Genomic DNA, 16,298 nt, shown 5'->3' with positions numbered 1-16,298 from the left:
AATCTTTCTCTCCCTGACAATCCTGATTTCTTTCCATGTCTGTCTTTTTGAAGCTGATTTTTTTTAAAGTGTGAAATCTCCTTGGTGTTTTATGCTTGTAGAAGTTCCTCTATGGAAGCGGGTGAACATTTTTACCTGATTTGTAATGTGAGGGTTTATAAGTACCCCTAACCTTTCTACCAGTGTGAGGACTATGCACTATGGCATCAAAGGTGGGGACCTTCTAGATGCCATCAAGATGTCTTTGTGGGATTTTATTAATATAATTCCACCACAGGAAACCACTACTCTTGAACAGCTACTGCCCTGATAAATACTGTATGATAGGAATTTCTCTTCTGGCATGAGAAAAAAAGATGGAATGCAAACTCAGGAGCAAGGACGTTTTATTTCAGGCAACAGCACTGTTGGGTGCACCAAAGACAAAAAAGATGGTGGGCTTTGGAAACTCAATAAACAGGATGGGGCAAGGCCTGCCAGTGATTGGCCAGCCAGCTGAGGTACGTGAAACACACCTGGCGCAGAGGGCTCCTGGGAAGACAGAACCTCCAGAAGAGAATGGCTGATGGGAGAGTGCTTGCCGTCACAACATCCCTGCTTGGAAAATCGGGCAGGGCATTTACGTGAAACCCACCTCCTGCCACCGAACCAGAAGAAAGACAAACACATAGTTTTGGGATAACAAAAGGCCACAACTTGTTTATGGGTTACAAATGAGGAACCGGATTGGTAACCATGCATGGGTCCGGGATCAGGAATTGGACAGCCCACTGCTGACCGATGCCACTTAACTACGGCATGGGGTTCAGCTGCTTACTGTTCGTGTGTTCTGTTGTTAAAGTGAAATGTTATATCAAGTTATGCTGTTGGGTGTTTGCAATTGTGTGTTTCCGGCAGAGCATTCCAGCAGCACATGGGTTAAGCACAAGCCAGCTTGATTGATTGCCCAAAGGACCAATAGTTCAGGGCTTCCGTTTGAACTGTCTGGCCAGAACTTTCATCATGAACTGAGGAATTCAGGAGGTGCCAGCTTATTCAGATAAGAGCCTTGGTGAGTGGAGAAGACTCGCCATGTGTCTGGAAAGTTGTGGCTTTCAGTAATTGTAAATACTTGTAAAATAAAGTAATTAGACCTGCTGGGATCAGCAGTAAAACAATGACTGAGCTGTCATTTTGTTGGTGCCACTTTTGCTGCTGCATCAAGTGGTCCTTCGGGTGAGCAGACAGAGAGAACTGACTCATCAAACAGACAGGGTGATGGACGATTGATTTAACTCCCTATCCTAGCATCCCCTGACACTTACCGACCAGCTCAGTACTGGGTCAGTTACTGCTGCACCCCTGCCAATCCACCAGATGCTCCTGCCTCCAAATTGGCGGGTGTATGTGTGTGTTATGCAAGCCAGATCCAGGGCCCATGCCAATTGACACAAAAGGGGATGGATGGGAGCCTCCCACCTCCCCCACTGCCAACCCTGACCCACTATAACAAACAAACCTCCCAATAGTCCAAACTACCACAGTTCTCAAACTGCACAGTCCAGTATGCCATCCTGATTAGGTCCTGGTGGCCCAGCCTGTATTTTTCCTTTGTCGGGAGACCTCATCACTATATGCAGGAGCCAGTGTCCCATTTCTTGTGTCACTGATGCATCTGTTAAGCCCTGGTTGTTGTGTATGGACCTTCTCCTTTCCTGTCCAGAGCAGCCACCCTGTGGAAGCATGAAAGAGAACACCCAGCAGTCTCCACTTCTTCCAAGAGGAGGCCTGGCCATAGTTCAAGTTCACTTTATTATGGTCAATAACCAGCTCATAAGAAGAGGGACACAGTCCTACATATGGCCTGGCCATATGTATGAAGCATCCATAGCTGGGGTGGGGGTTAAAAGTTCAACCTCCCTCTGAAATGTGTCAGGTTAAAAAAACCCAACACATTTGGGGTGTGGGTTGAACCCTTAACCCCCCCCCCCCCCCCCGGCTATGGCCCTGGGATTTCCAATACCCATCCTTTTTATGGTATCTACAGCAGCTGTGGTAGCTGGTCTGTGTCCCCCAAATTCTGCATACGGTAGGCCAAGGTCCTAAAGGGATCTTCGGAAGATAGCTATGAAATGGTATCTAGTCAGTACACCATCTTGGTGTACAAACAGCAGGCCAGGGGCTAGGCCTGTGGCACACAAAAATTGGGTAAGGACGCGAACTGGGCAGAACTGCCTTTTCTCCAACCCATGGATGGTAAGGGTAACTTCCTTTCTGTCCTGGTCTATTTTGGACTTCCTGACACAGAGATCTAGCTTTCTTCCTTGAACAACCACATCCCTGACCTTCCTGATCTGTCCTTCCTAGAGCTGGCTACTACCTCCCACAATCTGAGGGCATCAAAAATGGTGGTGATGAAAGCCGGGGAAAACAACATAACCTTGTAGCGAGAACTTGAGTTCCAAGATAAGCTGTCTGAGGGTACTGTATAGGAGGGGCTGCCTTGCATCCAAGCACTGTGGTGACTGCCTGCTCCATCCTTTTAGGAGTTTCCTAATCCTAAATGTCTCCAATAGATATCCAAAGCCTGCAGCCTTGCTGAAGAAGGCATTCCCCACAGCTCAAGCCTCATGGCAATGGTGGAAGCATTAGACCTCCTCAGGTCAGGGAAAAAGTGATGAACATGGAAAAGAAAATAATTACAAGGATTTATTATAAATTACTGGAGTGGGCTATAGAGACAGAGGTAATCAAAAACTGCATGACAAAATGGGCATCCAATTTTGGCAGAGCAATAAAATTTAAAAAATTGGGAACTTATGTGGAATGTAAAACTGAAATATACTTATGCAACAGATTTAAAGGAGAATTGGTATAAAATGATGTACCGGTGGTACATGACACCACAAAAATCAGGATTAATGTATAAAAGCTCACAAAACAAATGTTGGAAGTGTGGTGAACAAGAAGGTACGTTCTACCATGCATGGTGGATGTGCAAAAAAGCGGTTAATTACTGGAAAATGGTCCATGTAACTTGTCAACAGATTATGAAAGTTAAAATACAATTAAAACCGGATTATTTTTTGTTAAGCATGATCGAGGAAGAAGAGCAATGGGATAAAAATAAAGATATTCTTTTTGTTTACCTAACTACGGCTGCCAGAATGGTATACACCAAATTATGGAAACATGGAGAAATCCCAACTAAAGACGATTGGCTAGATAAAGTAACTGAAATTATGGATATTGACAGATTAACATATTTACTGAAAAAAATACAGGAAGATACATAAAAACTACAGACTTGAGACCTTTTATGGAATATATGAAAATGTAAGGGTAAAGGAAAGACTCAAGCTAGGAGTAAGCAGAAAGGAAGGATAAGAAAAGAAAGTCCTAGAATAAAGGATAAAGAATGGGAAAGAAGGAATAGGTGAAAACAGAATATAAAATGGATTTCATGAACTTTTAATAGATTGCGAAGAAGAAGAATGGAAGTACAGTTCCCCACCCCCAATCCACCTTTTCTAGACTATCTCCCCTATCCCAGCTTTTTTTCCTTTTTTCTTCCCCCCCCCCCCCCTTTGATATTCATAACTATTAAACTTCAATTTAAAAACTGCATGATTTTGTCCTCCACCACAGCTGAAGAAGCACTGGCTAGGGAGCATCCCAGCCTTAAAAAGGCTACCAATGGATTGAACAGGTGCTCCGCCTGCCTATTCAGAGATGTGGTGAAGCCCACCAGTGATTGACTGACCAGCTGAGGTGCACAAAAGGCACCTGGCACAGGGGTCTCCTGGGAAGAAAGAACCCCCAGAAGCCGATGCCAAACAGGAGAGCAGCCACTTCCACAACATCCTTGCCCAGTAAGTCAGTCAGGACATTTATTATGCAATTCAGAAAGTGACTTTTCCAAACTCTTGCTTGGGACCAACTTCCTTTTTGGCTCCTGTTCCCACACTTGCACCCCGATGACTAATCCAATAGTTACTAAAAGATCAGTTATGTAATTTCTAAGGAATTGTAACAAAATTCAGCCACTTTCTTCTTCCTCCTTTCTCTGTATTCCATGAGTTTGATTTTAAGCCTGCAGAACAAAATTATCTGGCTTTTTTTAAAATTAAAAATCCACTTAATTTTAGTATAAAAATTAATCAAGTCTGGAAAATTAGTTCAATGAGAAACAGTTTAGGGAGTTGGGTATGTTTAGCTTGGTGAAGAGAAGCATGAGAGGTGATGTGATGGTCTACGGACACCTTGTTTTTGGCTGCTCTAGAGACTAAAACATGAACCAGTGGATTGAAATAGAAGGAAAGAAATTCCAACTAAATATTAGGAAGTACTGCTTGACTGTAATTGTTGTTTGGCGGTGATAGACTCCTACTTTGCTGGTCTTTTGAATAGTGGTTAGATGGGCATCTTTCATCAATGCTGTAGCTATGTAGTCATGCTTTCCAACTTTATGGTTCTGTGCAAAAACTATAATTTGCATAGACTATTTATTGATCTCACTGTTATGAAAGTGACACCTAGCACAGTTAGATCACTTCTCTACTAACCATCACATTGGCTGTATTACTCATAAAAGCTGTCCAAGGGCAGAAGTATATATTTTAAAGACATTGGAAAGGTGATGAATGCATGAGGACCTTTCTGCTTTCAGTCTTTTTGCCCACACATTTTATATTTCATATATATATTACAGCAAGGTTTCACATTGCAATTGTATATGTTTGTACTGATAAACTGGAGCATGAATGTAAGCTAAACCATTCATCAGTAAATACATAACACTTCACACTACAGTCTCAAATGGTTTTTAAAAATCCAAAAAATATGGTCTGAAATCTTAGTCTTCAGTAGAATGTAATGATTGAATTCATGGGATTGATGTATATATTGACTCACTATTCAACTATTGATTTGGTGTGTCCACTCTTATGTGAACAAATCAACTGGTTTTTAGCCTATGTGCACATGTGTTGTAAAACACAATGGGCAGATCACCGACATCATAATAATAATAATAATAATAATAATAATAATAATAATAATAATAACAACAACAACAACAACAACAACAACAACAACAACAACAATTTTATTCTTGAAGGGAATCGGGGTGGCTTACATACCAGTAAGAGAAACAGTTCATAAATTTAAAACATAATATAATAACATAGTTATAAAACAATATATCATGACAATTATTAAAAATAAGGCATCAATTGCTATGTACAGAGGGTGATTAGTGCGAAACTCTGAGTAAAGTCCATGAGTAAAATAAAGACGGTTAGGGGAGGACAAGGAACCAATCGCGTTAAAACACTAAAACCTATAAAAATGGGGGCAATATTAAAGTGCAACACAGTTTGAAAACAAAATACATGGCTGGTGGCCTTATCTGGAAATCCAAAATTTGAAATACTCCAAATCCAATATTGTCCACATGGGCATTTGAGATAGTGACACCTTTGCTTCCAGATAGTTCAATGGCCACAGACTTTCATGCACAAAATTGTTAAAAATACTATATAAAATTATCTTCAGGCTATATATAAGGCAAATAGGAAGCATCAAAGAATGTTGTGTTTAGATTTGGATCCCATCACCAAGATATCTCAGTATAGGCAAATACAGGTATTCAAAAATACGAAAAACCTGTCATTCAAAAGCATTCTGGACCCAGGTATTTCAGATAATGGATTTTCAACTTGTATATTTGTATGGTATCTGCAGCTTTTGGCTTGTTAATGTCTGCTGCTTAATTTCTTGCTTGAACTGCAGAAATGAGTATCAGAACAGGGGATTTATGATGGATATATGTGAGATAACTGCAGCTAAAATTTTGGATGGTTAAATATGCGAATAAGTAAAATTCATACTCATTCCTAAAACTGCCTCTCCCGTAAGCCTTGTGATCTCCCAATTGTACAAATATCCAGTGCCTATTGATTCCCTTTGCCTTTACTTCCACTTTTCTAAATCCTCCACTTTTGTTGGCTTCTCTGCTTCTCATCTTATTATTTTCCTTCGGATGGCTCCCATACCTTTCACATTCTCTTTCCTCCTTAGCTTTTTCTTCTTTTTTCCCATTTACATAGCTGACAATGCTTTTATGTTGCATGTGAAATCTCTCATGCCCTTCAGCCACTCCGATTTTCTATTTCCTTTGCAAAAGCAATTGCTTCCGTCTTCACACTAATTTGTTAAAAGGTTTTTGGAATTCCCTTTATAAGATGGCTGCCAAGCCGAGCCTAAAAGGTCAAGCTGCATTAAGCAATATCTGTGCCTGATTTGATTTTTTTATTCAAATATATCCTGCCTGCTGTGTATCATCAGGACAAGAATCCTGTTAGCACCATGGCAATGCTGACGTTTGTATGCATATTGCAGGATAGTCATTCAGCACCACTTTGGACAATGTCTTATGCCTGGTGATTCAGAAATCATATGGAAACACTGTAGAATTTAAAAACTGTGTGTGAACACATTGGGAGCAAATCATTACACTGCTGAAGTTTTAATGGAAAATATGGTGTATTTTGGGCAGCAGCCAGCTGGTATAATAACTAGGGGTGGAATAGAATTCAAAGACATAGCTGCATTAATCCAGAATTTCATGCAATGGAATCTTGTAATACTCCAGAGAGTGACTGAAAAAACAAGGTTAGTAGCATAATCTTTTATAGACTGCACAGAAGAATTAATGCAGTTTGATACCACTTTAATTGCTATAGTATTTTTGGGCTTTGTAGTTTGGTGAGGCACCAGCACTCTTGGACAAAGAAGGCTCAAGACTTTGTGAAACTACAACTCCCAGGATTCCATAGCATTGAATCTTGACAATTAAAGTGGTGTCAAACTGCTTTAATTTTACAGTGCAGATACAACTTCAGTCTATTTCTTCAGATGCATGTACACAAACTAAACTCAACTCGTGAGTGACAATTCCTTTGCAATGTATTTTTGTGGATGTTAATTCATTTTAAAAAACCTTGCTTTTTACCTTGTGGTTTTACAGAAAATCCAGACTTTATGGTTGTGTGGTATCACTTCACTGTTGGGAGGAATAGTTAGTGGTGGGCAGAACTGGCTGGTGAGAGGTGAGCACTCCTGCCAGGAAGTGGGTCTTTTCTGTGTTGAATATTATTTTGTTTTTCTAAAAATAATGTTCATATGTCCTGATGGCACTGAACATTTTTTTCATTAAAGACACTTTCACTAATACATTTTTTTTTGCACAAAGGGTGGTAGAGCAGGGAAGCAGAGTGTCCATGACTACGTAGCCAAAAATAATGCAAAAGATTGGAAATCTGGACCACCTCCTAATCTTGAGATGAGTTTGGCAGGTGAAATATGTTGCCTGTAATGGTGATATCAGCATGATATATATGTCATTAATGGGATCCCTGCAGAGCTACTGTAGGCCAGGAAAATACAAGGTTCAATAGAATTTATCATCAGTGTAGACAAGCTCTTAGTCTACAAAAATGTATGCTACCAAGTTTGTACTCTTTGTCTCTAAGATGCTATAGGCTAGGGATGAAGTATATGTACAAATTGTCTCCTTCAAGAGAAAGAGAGTCTCAGCAAGAGTGGTGTGCAAGACATCTCATCAAGAAAATGGTCCATTGTTATGGATTTCTTTTTACATATGGGGACTTTTTCTGGAAAAACATAAAGATTTCTGCAAATAGCTTTGTACAGGAGCCCCTTCTAACCAGCTATTTTCCCTCAATCTACGCTGTCTTCTTGTTCCCCCTTTTCTCTGACTATTTATTCATTGGTTTGATACCAGGTGCAGTTGAAGATGGAGAAGAAGAATCTGGACCTCAGTCCTTCCATCAGTGGACTTCATATGAGAAATTGCAGTGGATACACAAGTGCCTGCAACATGGAGGCCAACGTTTCCTATGTGGATTTTTACCTCCATCAGCCACTCATAGCCACTATCTTCATCATCTCCTACCTGTTCATCTTCGTCTTGTGCATGATGGGCAATGGAGTGGTGTGTTTCATTGTCTTGAGGAGCAAACACATGCGCACTGTTACTAACCTATTCATCTTGAATCTGGCCGTCAGCGATCTGCTGGTGGGGATATTTTGCATGCCTACCACTTTATTGGATAACATTATATCGGGTAGGTCTTATTGCTATTGTCCTTGAAGTTTGGAAGCTACCATTCTTTCACCTCTTTTGCCTTTAGGGTTAGAATCTCCAAGGTTGCATTTTTTTCCTGACAGTGGCAGCTAATTGTTCCCATATTGTTGGGTACGTGAATCTATTCTGAATTTTAAAGCCTCTATCCATGGTGCTGAATCTGTTTTTGGAACAATATTTGGGCACCTTGGATAGAAGGACTTGGAAGGATAGCTCTGAAGAAACCAGACAATGTCCCGAAGTGTCCATGCAGTAGAATTTTATTTTCAGTCTATGTTTGTAGAAGCTGGACAGTTAAGAAGTTGATAGAAAAGGAGTCAATTCATGTAAAATGGGTGCTGGCTTGACAACAATACACGTGAAAGTGATCTAGAAGTTTTAGGAGTGATCTAGACTATAGAAAGGAAAATAATAGTGCTATTCTGCTCTGTTTTGGATAGACCCCATCTGAATTGTCCAGTTTTGGGCATCACTATTCAGGAAGGATATTGACAAGCTGGAATGTGTCAAGAGGAGGGTGGTGAAAATGGTAAAGGAGCTAGAAACCAGGCCCTATGAGGAGCAACTTAGGGCATCAGCTATGTTCAGCTTGGAGAAGACATGGTTAAGAGGGGACATGACATCCATATTGAAATTATGTCATATTGAAGATGAGCCAACTTGTTTTCCACTCCTCCTACAATTGGTCATGGATGGAGCAATGGATTCAGATTATTGAAAGAGCGATTCCAGCTAAATATTAAGAATGTATGGTAAGAGTTTTTCAACAGTGAAATATGCTATCTTGGAATATGATAGACTACTTATTTGGCTATCTGTAGAAAGTGCTTTGAATGTGCCTTCCTGCATGGCAGAATGGGGGGGGGGGGGGATTGGATGGCACCTGTAGTCTCTTCCAGGTATGATTTTTTGATTTTATAAGTATGAGTTACACATATATAGATGTATAGGCATTTTCACAATTCCAGTTTACTTCTGGCAGGATTAGATATAAATATTACTTCTGAAATTATAAGGCATACACAGTTTGGGTGTAGAGAGTGATCAATTTCAAAGAAATTGTATAGTTCTGTTCCAGTCCTGCTTTGGTTTCTGTACTTCCTCAGAAGCTCTTGATGATCAATAGTGATGCTAGCCTTTTCAAATACTCTCCGTGTCACCTTTCATACAGGTGCAACCTTTTGATGTAACTGTCAGTACCTTTCCTGATAAATCCTTCAATTGATATTTGAGCTCATAACGAAGCAGAGATGGCTGCTTCTATTATATCAGCCGTGTCCCCTATATCACCTTTACTGCTGATGTGACATTTTCATCAGACACAATATCTTTTCTATCACAGGATGGCCCTTTGGGAATATTGCCTGCAAGATGAATGGAATGGTCCAGGGAATATCAGTCTCAGCTTCTGTCTTCACTTTGGTGGCCATTGCTGTTGACAGGTATGACACGCTAAGCACCCGAAAATCACTATGGAATACAAAAATGTAAATTTGGTCATCCCCGTTGGCCAAAGTTATAGTTCATTGTCTGTGGGGAATTATAGTGTAGGAAAATCAGGACAAAGTTGCACATGAATAGAAGGATAATTACAAACCAGTGGAGTTAAGTAGCAGCATGTTGCTCTGAAAAAGGTTTTCTGTGGGGAAAGTATAAAGACAGAAAAGGCTGAATGGATGAATGCATCAGCAGAGCCTGGACCTTGTGATCAAGAAGTCTTAGTGTTCTCTATATTAATTTATTAGTAAGTTAAGGATACCAGATTCCTTTCTTAGTATCTCCAACTAGGTAAAGGTTCACATGAGAGCTAGCTTTTAGTAGTAAAGTATAGGTTAATCTTTCTAACATGTCTCCTTTTCTATCCCAAGAAGAATTTCTTGATACAGTGCTCCCAAATTTTCCCTTACCTTACAAAAACATCCTCAAGAAGTACTACTATTTCTACCACATGCTTGTATTTCATTAGCCCTGCTGAACTTTGTTTCATATAGATACTAAATGTTCCTATAAGCACAGCCTATCTTCATATGTGTATAACGACCTTATCCCACAAGGCAATTGAAGTGTCCTAAGATGCTTCTGCCCCAGTTCACCCATGGAGCCCTACAGCACCCATCAAATGACATGAGGTGGCTTCTGGTGGGGCTCTGTGTTGGAACAATGCTGCCACCAACATAGAAGCTGTCCTATGTCATTGTAAGGAACAATTGAGCTTGGCAGAGCAGCAACGCTTCCCCACATGGGATGGGAAGGCATCAGTTGGCATCTGGAGCGCCAGGATTGCCCTGCTTCCACCATGATTCACCATGGAGGTTGGCAAATCCATGTAATAAGGTCCTTAGACAATGGCATAACTAGTAAAATGGAATGATGCCCATAAAGATGTGAATGCCCATATTTATAGACATAATCATATTGGGTTTTTACAGAGGTTTGAGAGAATAAATGCAAGTAATTTGGACTTCCAGTTGTCTTCAGAAATGGTATATGAGACATTTACCCCTTTGCCTCTGCATATATAATTCTGCTTTAATTCTAAAGCATTTATAGTTATATAAACTGCTCTAAAATTCTTACTAAATGATATGCAGATTCATAATAAATAAGTAAATAGGAATAAATGTGGAATCACAGTCCTGTGAACCAAAGCTAGATTTGCAAAAACTTGGCATTCTATAGATAAAGACAGTGAAAGAGATACTCATTTTCACAAGATGGACCATCCTATCAAATATAGATGCACACCTCACAAGCAGGAACAGCTGGTAGCTCCCATGCCACCAGGGCATTAATGCAAGCCAGGGATTACTTTGACATTTTAAAAAGTTATTCAAGGTGCTAAATCTCTTCTGAGTTTAATATTCAGGGTTCAGAACTTAGGATATTTAAAGTTCAAACTAAAGGTCCACCACCCTACTGACATGGAAGCTACCCTGGACAACTCTTCCAAGGGGTCCTTTGGAGCTGTTTAGAAGGCAATTATACTTAATATGAAATCCTTCCACCTGCATTCAGAGGCACAACATCATGAACCTTACAGTAAACACAGAGAGATGAGTGGAAGGATGTTGAGCATCACTCCTCTCTATGCTGTAGCTACAGGGAAATGTGTTTTGGAAATCTGAAGTGTGAGTACATTACTGACATGCTCGGGACTGGAAATGTTGAGAATTTGAAATACTTGAATCATGAGATAGCTTGGAGGTAGGGCATAAATCTAAACATGAAATTCATGCATGTTTCCTATGCACCTTATACACTTAGCTGGAAGGTAATTCTATATACAATATTTTAATCAGTTTGAGTAGAAAACAAAGTCTATGTACAGGAGCAATCAGAAAGAAAAGGTGTCACTATCTCAGTCGCCTATGTAGAGAATTTCAAATTTTGGAGTATTTGGAGATTCAAGATAAAAGATGCTGAACCTATATAATGGAAAAGTTTCAATTCCACCAATGCCTTGGTGTTTTCTCTCTCCATTGCAGGTTCCGTTCTATTGTTTATCCTTTTAAACAAAAGCTCACCATATGGACAGCCATTTTCATCATAGTTGTCATCTGGGTTCTAGCCATTGCCATCATGTGTCCTTCTGCTGTGATGCTGAAGGTGGAAGAAGAAAAGCATTTCCGTGTGGTGCTTGGTGAGGGCAACAAGACCAGCCCCATCTATTGGTGTCGGGAGGATTGGCCCAACCAAGATATGAGGAAGATCTACACCACTGTACTGTTTGCCAACATCTACTTGGCACCTCTTTCTCTCATTGTCATCATGTATGCTCGGATAGGGATCACCCTGTTCAGTACATCCCCACCCGCTTGTGGGAAGCAATGCCACGAGCGTCACTCTGTTCAGAAGAAGAAGCTGAAGGTCATCAAGATGCTAATCATTGTAGCCCTGCTTTTCATTCTGTCCTGGCTGCCTTTGTGGACTTTGGCGATGCTCTCAGACTATGCTGACCTGAGTGAAAATCAGTTGAAAATTATTAACATTTATGTCTACCCTTTCGCTCATTGGTTGGCATTCTTCAACAGCAGCATCAACCCCGTCATCTATGGGTTCTTCAATGAGAACTTCCGCCGAGGTTTCCAAGCAGCCTTCCGGCTTCAGCTTTGCTCTGGAGATGGGATTCCTAGGGAAATATATTCCCAGCGGGGACCGAGCAATGCCATTTTGCCAGCAGCTGCCCCCCAGACACCGTCACACCATCTTGCTCCCACAGTTGCAGTGGGGTCAGCTCCAAAGGGGAGCTGGATGGACAACACCCAAGTTTTAATGATGGAAAGTCTGGAGAAGACTTGTAATAATAATGGTGTGAAACAAGACATGACATAAACTACCTCGACTGTTGGGTTGGGTAGCTTTGGTGAACTAGGCCTTCAGGCCCTATCTGGCAAAAATGACAAGTGCTATTTTCAGACTTTGATACTAGTATAGTATATACTTTTTGTATCATATCAGGGGAAGTGGGTGTGCTGTGCTCGCACCTTTATCAACCTGGAAATTAAAGGTCTGGAAATAAAGAACATTGCAGAAAGCCCCCCTCTCTCTATATAGTGTGAAGGAGAGAAGACTGGGCAGTGATGTGAAGGTCAGCTACAGATGTCTCTTACACAGATGGTACAGGAAGCTTATTTCCTGCTGCTCTGGAGGGCAAAGACTAAACTATTCAGTTCAAGTTTAATGAACAGAGAATTTGACCAAACTTTAGAAAGAGATTACTCATGATAAAAACTGTTGAATAATGGAAGTAGTAGATTCAATTTCATGTAATGTTTTAAAACAGATTGGATTGTGACCTGGCAAGGATGCTTTAACTGTGCATTGGATCAAGTGGCAGCTGGTCTATCAAAATGAAAAATTTTGTCCAAGAACATCGTATTTTGTGCCAAATATTCTACTTTCTGTACAATTATGATCTCCTAGCACAAAAGGGCAAGTTATTTTGCTCAAAATTATTTCACATTTTTTCCTCAAAAAACTCCCCAATTGGAAAATATTTTCCAGAATCTTTAAGGACCTGTTAGATTACCTAACTTTACAAATATTTAGCTACATAGCAGAAAGGTTAAGAAACCCCTTTACTCAATTGTAAATGTGAGAAACTGGACAAGAGCAGTTGATACGCATTGGGATAGATAATGCACATTGGTGCACAATGCACATCAGTGCTCATTGGACATTTGTCACAGTTCTGCAATATAGTAACATAACAGTGGACCTCTGCTGAAAACCGAGGTTATGCTACTGCTCAGTTTTAATTTTCACAGATGTAAGTCCATTTACAAAGATGTAAGATCCCAACGAGATTCCAGCAAATATTTTTAAAAATATGCAAAAACTTCACCTGGGAGGGAAAAAAATCTGTAAGTTATTCTTGCATGTGTGAATAAAATAAACAAAGATTTGCATGTTTATCACAATCAGAAGTCATGGGTTGTTAGAAACAAGATAACATTTGGGTGTACAAAGTGAAGAAAGCCTCATGTTGGAGAGTTGTATATTGCTTTCTGCTTTTTGCTATTGGAAAATATATCTTTGCTTTTTCACCCTACACATGATGATTCCACTTTAATTGTTGTAACAGCATCCTATGGAATTCTCAGACTTGTAGTTCAGGAAGAGGTTTTAGTATTCTCAGCTAGTGAACTCTATAGCAAGGGTTTACAACTTTGATCCTCCAGATGTTTTGGATTTCATCTTCCAGAATTCCTGAGCATTGGCCATTCTGGCTAGGACTTCTAAGAGATGATGCTCAAAATATCAGGGGGACAAAATGTTGAGAACTATTGCTCAAACGTTGAGGACAAACCAACAAATTCACAATATTACAAACTCCAGGATTCCATAGAATGCACACAACATAACTGTGAAGGTTTATGGATCTGAGGTTTAAAATCTAGTTTTATTCCATAAACTTGTTATCAAATATCATTATAGTTTCTACTTTCTCCTCCTTATTTTGAATCTCCAGGGAAAATAGCAAAGAGTTTTGTGGCCCAGTAAAAACTAATGCTTTTTATTACACTGTAAGCATTTATGGGAGAATCCTTGTTGAGCCATGGAAATCCACTGGGTGATCTTGGGCAAGTCACACTCTCTAAGCCTCAAAAAAAGGCAAAGGCAAATCTTTCTAAACAAATCTTGCGAAGAAGACCCCATGAAAGAGTTGCCATAAGTTGAAAATCACTTGAAGATCCATAAAAACAAGTATACATAACAACAAGGTTGTTGCATCATGAGATGCAACCACCTTGCATGAATCTTCTCTACAAATCCTGGAATTTGTAGACCAATGCACTTGGAATACTCTGCTTGTAAGGCATAATGTGCACCCCTGATTAACAGGGCTAAAGTTCTCAAGAAGAAAATTCTAAGTATTTCAAAGATGCAAGACCATTTTTGTTTGTCTTCAGAGGCATATGTTTTCTGAAAGACAAATGTGTAATATGACCAGATTTCTGATGGAAATAGTTCCATTTCTCGAAAGACCTGCCCCTTATGGTCTACTTTTGGGGCCATATTTCTCTGGGCACAATCCCAGGTGATACCACCAGCAGAGTTTCCCTGACTGATCTTAAATTTTGGGTGGATCAGTACAGGATCAATTGGTTCTTTTAGTACTTAAGCATTCTTGCAAAACAAGATCTCCATAGATACAGAAGGGTCCTAGAACTAATTTTTGGAATGTAATTTTTATATTGCTTGCATGTAACTAAGGTCTAACTATTATTTTGGTACCTGAGATGTGGGCAAAGCCACAGATCTGTATACACCCGATTCTTTCTAATGTTTGGGAAATGTGGTGCCAGAATAGTGGCAAAAAATCAGAATTATTTGAAAATTTTGAAAACATCTCTGTGAGTTCAAACATTCATGATCTTTGGACATTATAATGAATGTAAGGTTTCTATTTGGAAAAAAAATACTTGTTTGTGTTTTTTTTAAAGTCATGTTGTTTTCATATTTTCTTTGGCATCTTGGGAAACCCTAAATCTGTTAAATCCATTTGTGACTATTTCTGCTATGCACAATTCATTGGGAATCCCCTATGAAATGTTATGGGTCCTATTCCATCAATCTCCATCAACCTCCATCAATGAGCAACCCCATTAATGAAGAAGCTCTATTAAATGTTCATACTTAGAACCATTAAAATGAGTGAGCCATAAAAGCTTGAATCTGATTGTTAGTCTGAACTCGTGTGAACCCACTGAATCAATTGCTGAATTTAATGCTTATGCAAATCCCACCGATTGAATGGATATGCTCAACTACCCTTCTCTAGTTGGGATGAGCAATTGAAATTAAGACAGTATTAGTCTAGTTCAGTTGCTTTAATTGGATCTGTTCCTAACTATGTTTAATCTTAGATTCAATTTTGGACAAATGTAGGAATGAGCTAAAAGTCCCATTGGCATAAGAGGTGATTTCCTTAGCAGATTTCAATGGAATTCAGAACGAATTTTCATAAGATCGGGGCCAGAGCATCTTCACCTGCTCCAGAGGTGATTAAGATACATCTAGGTGGTGGTCATGAGAGAAGATCTGAATCAGCTATTTTAATGCATCTCAGCCTTGAAATATGCATGTTCCAATGTGGATTGAGCTTTTGTGGAACTGCTAAGTAAATTGCATGGAAATTAAAGCTGTTTGGTGTTTTTATGCAAGATATGGGTATCTGTCAAAATATCAAGGGAGCAGCCCATTTTCTGAAAATGTATTTATTTACACTTTATTTAGGGACTCATTGAGGGACTCGGTTTATGACCTTAAAACTCTGTTTAAATATTTCATTAAAAGAGATTTATTATTTATTTATTTACAGTATTTATATTCCGCCCTTCCCACCCCGAAGGGGACTCAGGGCGGATTACAATGAACACATATATGGCAAACATTCAATGCCAACAGACAAACAACATATATAGACAGACGCAGAGGCATTTAACATTTTTTTTCCAGCTTCACGATTCCGGCCACAGGGGGAGCTGTTGCTTCACTGTCCACTAGTGGCTGTACTTCCTCATTCCTTTCCTCGTGTTTTGCTGGCAGTTTTTATGATGTTGTAAATTAGTTAAATTAGCCTCCCTCATAAAGCGTACCTAAATTTCCCTACTTGACAGATGCAACTGTCTTTCGTGGCTGCATG

General features: G+C 39.7%; 1 protein-coding gene across 5 annotated transcripts in view; it reads left to right on the top strand.

The window, feature by feature from the left end:
• Positions 1-15,963, top strand: part of npffr2 (neuropeptide FF receptor 2) — a 46,126-nt gene extending 30,163 nt beyond the window's left edge. For 4 of the 5 annotated variants that reach the window (XM_008112178.3, XM_008112179.3, XM_062981358.1 and 1 more), the window contains exons 2-4: positions 7,787-8,129; positions 9,492-9,591; positions 11,635-15,963. In XM_008112178.3, coding sequence (XP_008110385.2) covers positions 7,799-8,129; positions 9,492-9,591; positions 11,635-12,481 — 1,278 coding nt within the window. In that variant the 5' untranslated portion in view covers positions 7,787-7,798 and the 3' untranslated portion in view covers positions 12,482-15,963. Of the gene's footprint in view, positions 1-3,613; positions 3,852-7,786; positions 8,130-9,491; positions 9,592-11,634 lie in introns of those variants that run through there. The other variant, XM_016994141.2, reaches the window with a different exon arrangement.
• The last annotated feature ends 335 nt before the right edge of the window (positions 15,964-16,298 follow it).

The sequence above is a fragment of the Anolis carolinensis genome, chromosome 5 (genome assembly GCF_035594765.1).
Source record: "Anolis carolinensis isolate JA03-04 chromosome 5, rAnoCar3.1.pri, whole genome shotgun sequence".
Classification (NCBI taxonomy): Eukaryota; Metazoa; Chordata; class Lepidosauria; order Squamata; family Dactyloidae; genus Anolis; species Anolis carolinensis.
The sequence above is the reverse complement of the archived record's forward strand: the minus strand, read 5'-3'. Positions and strand labels throughout refer to the sequence as shown.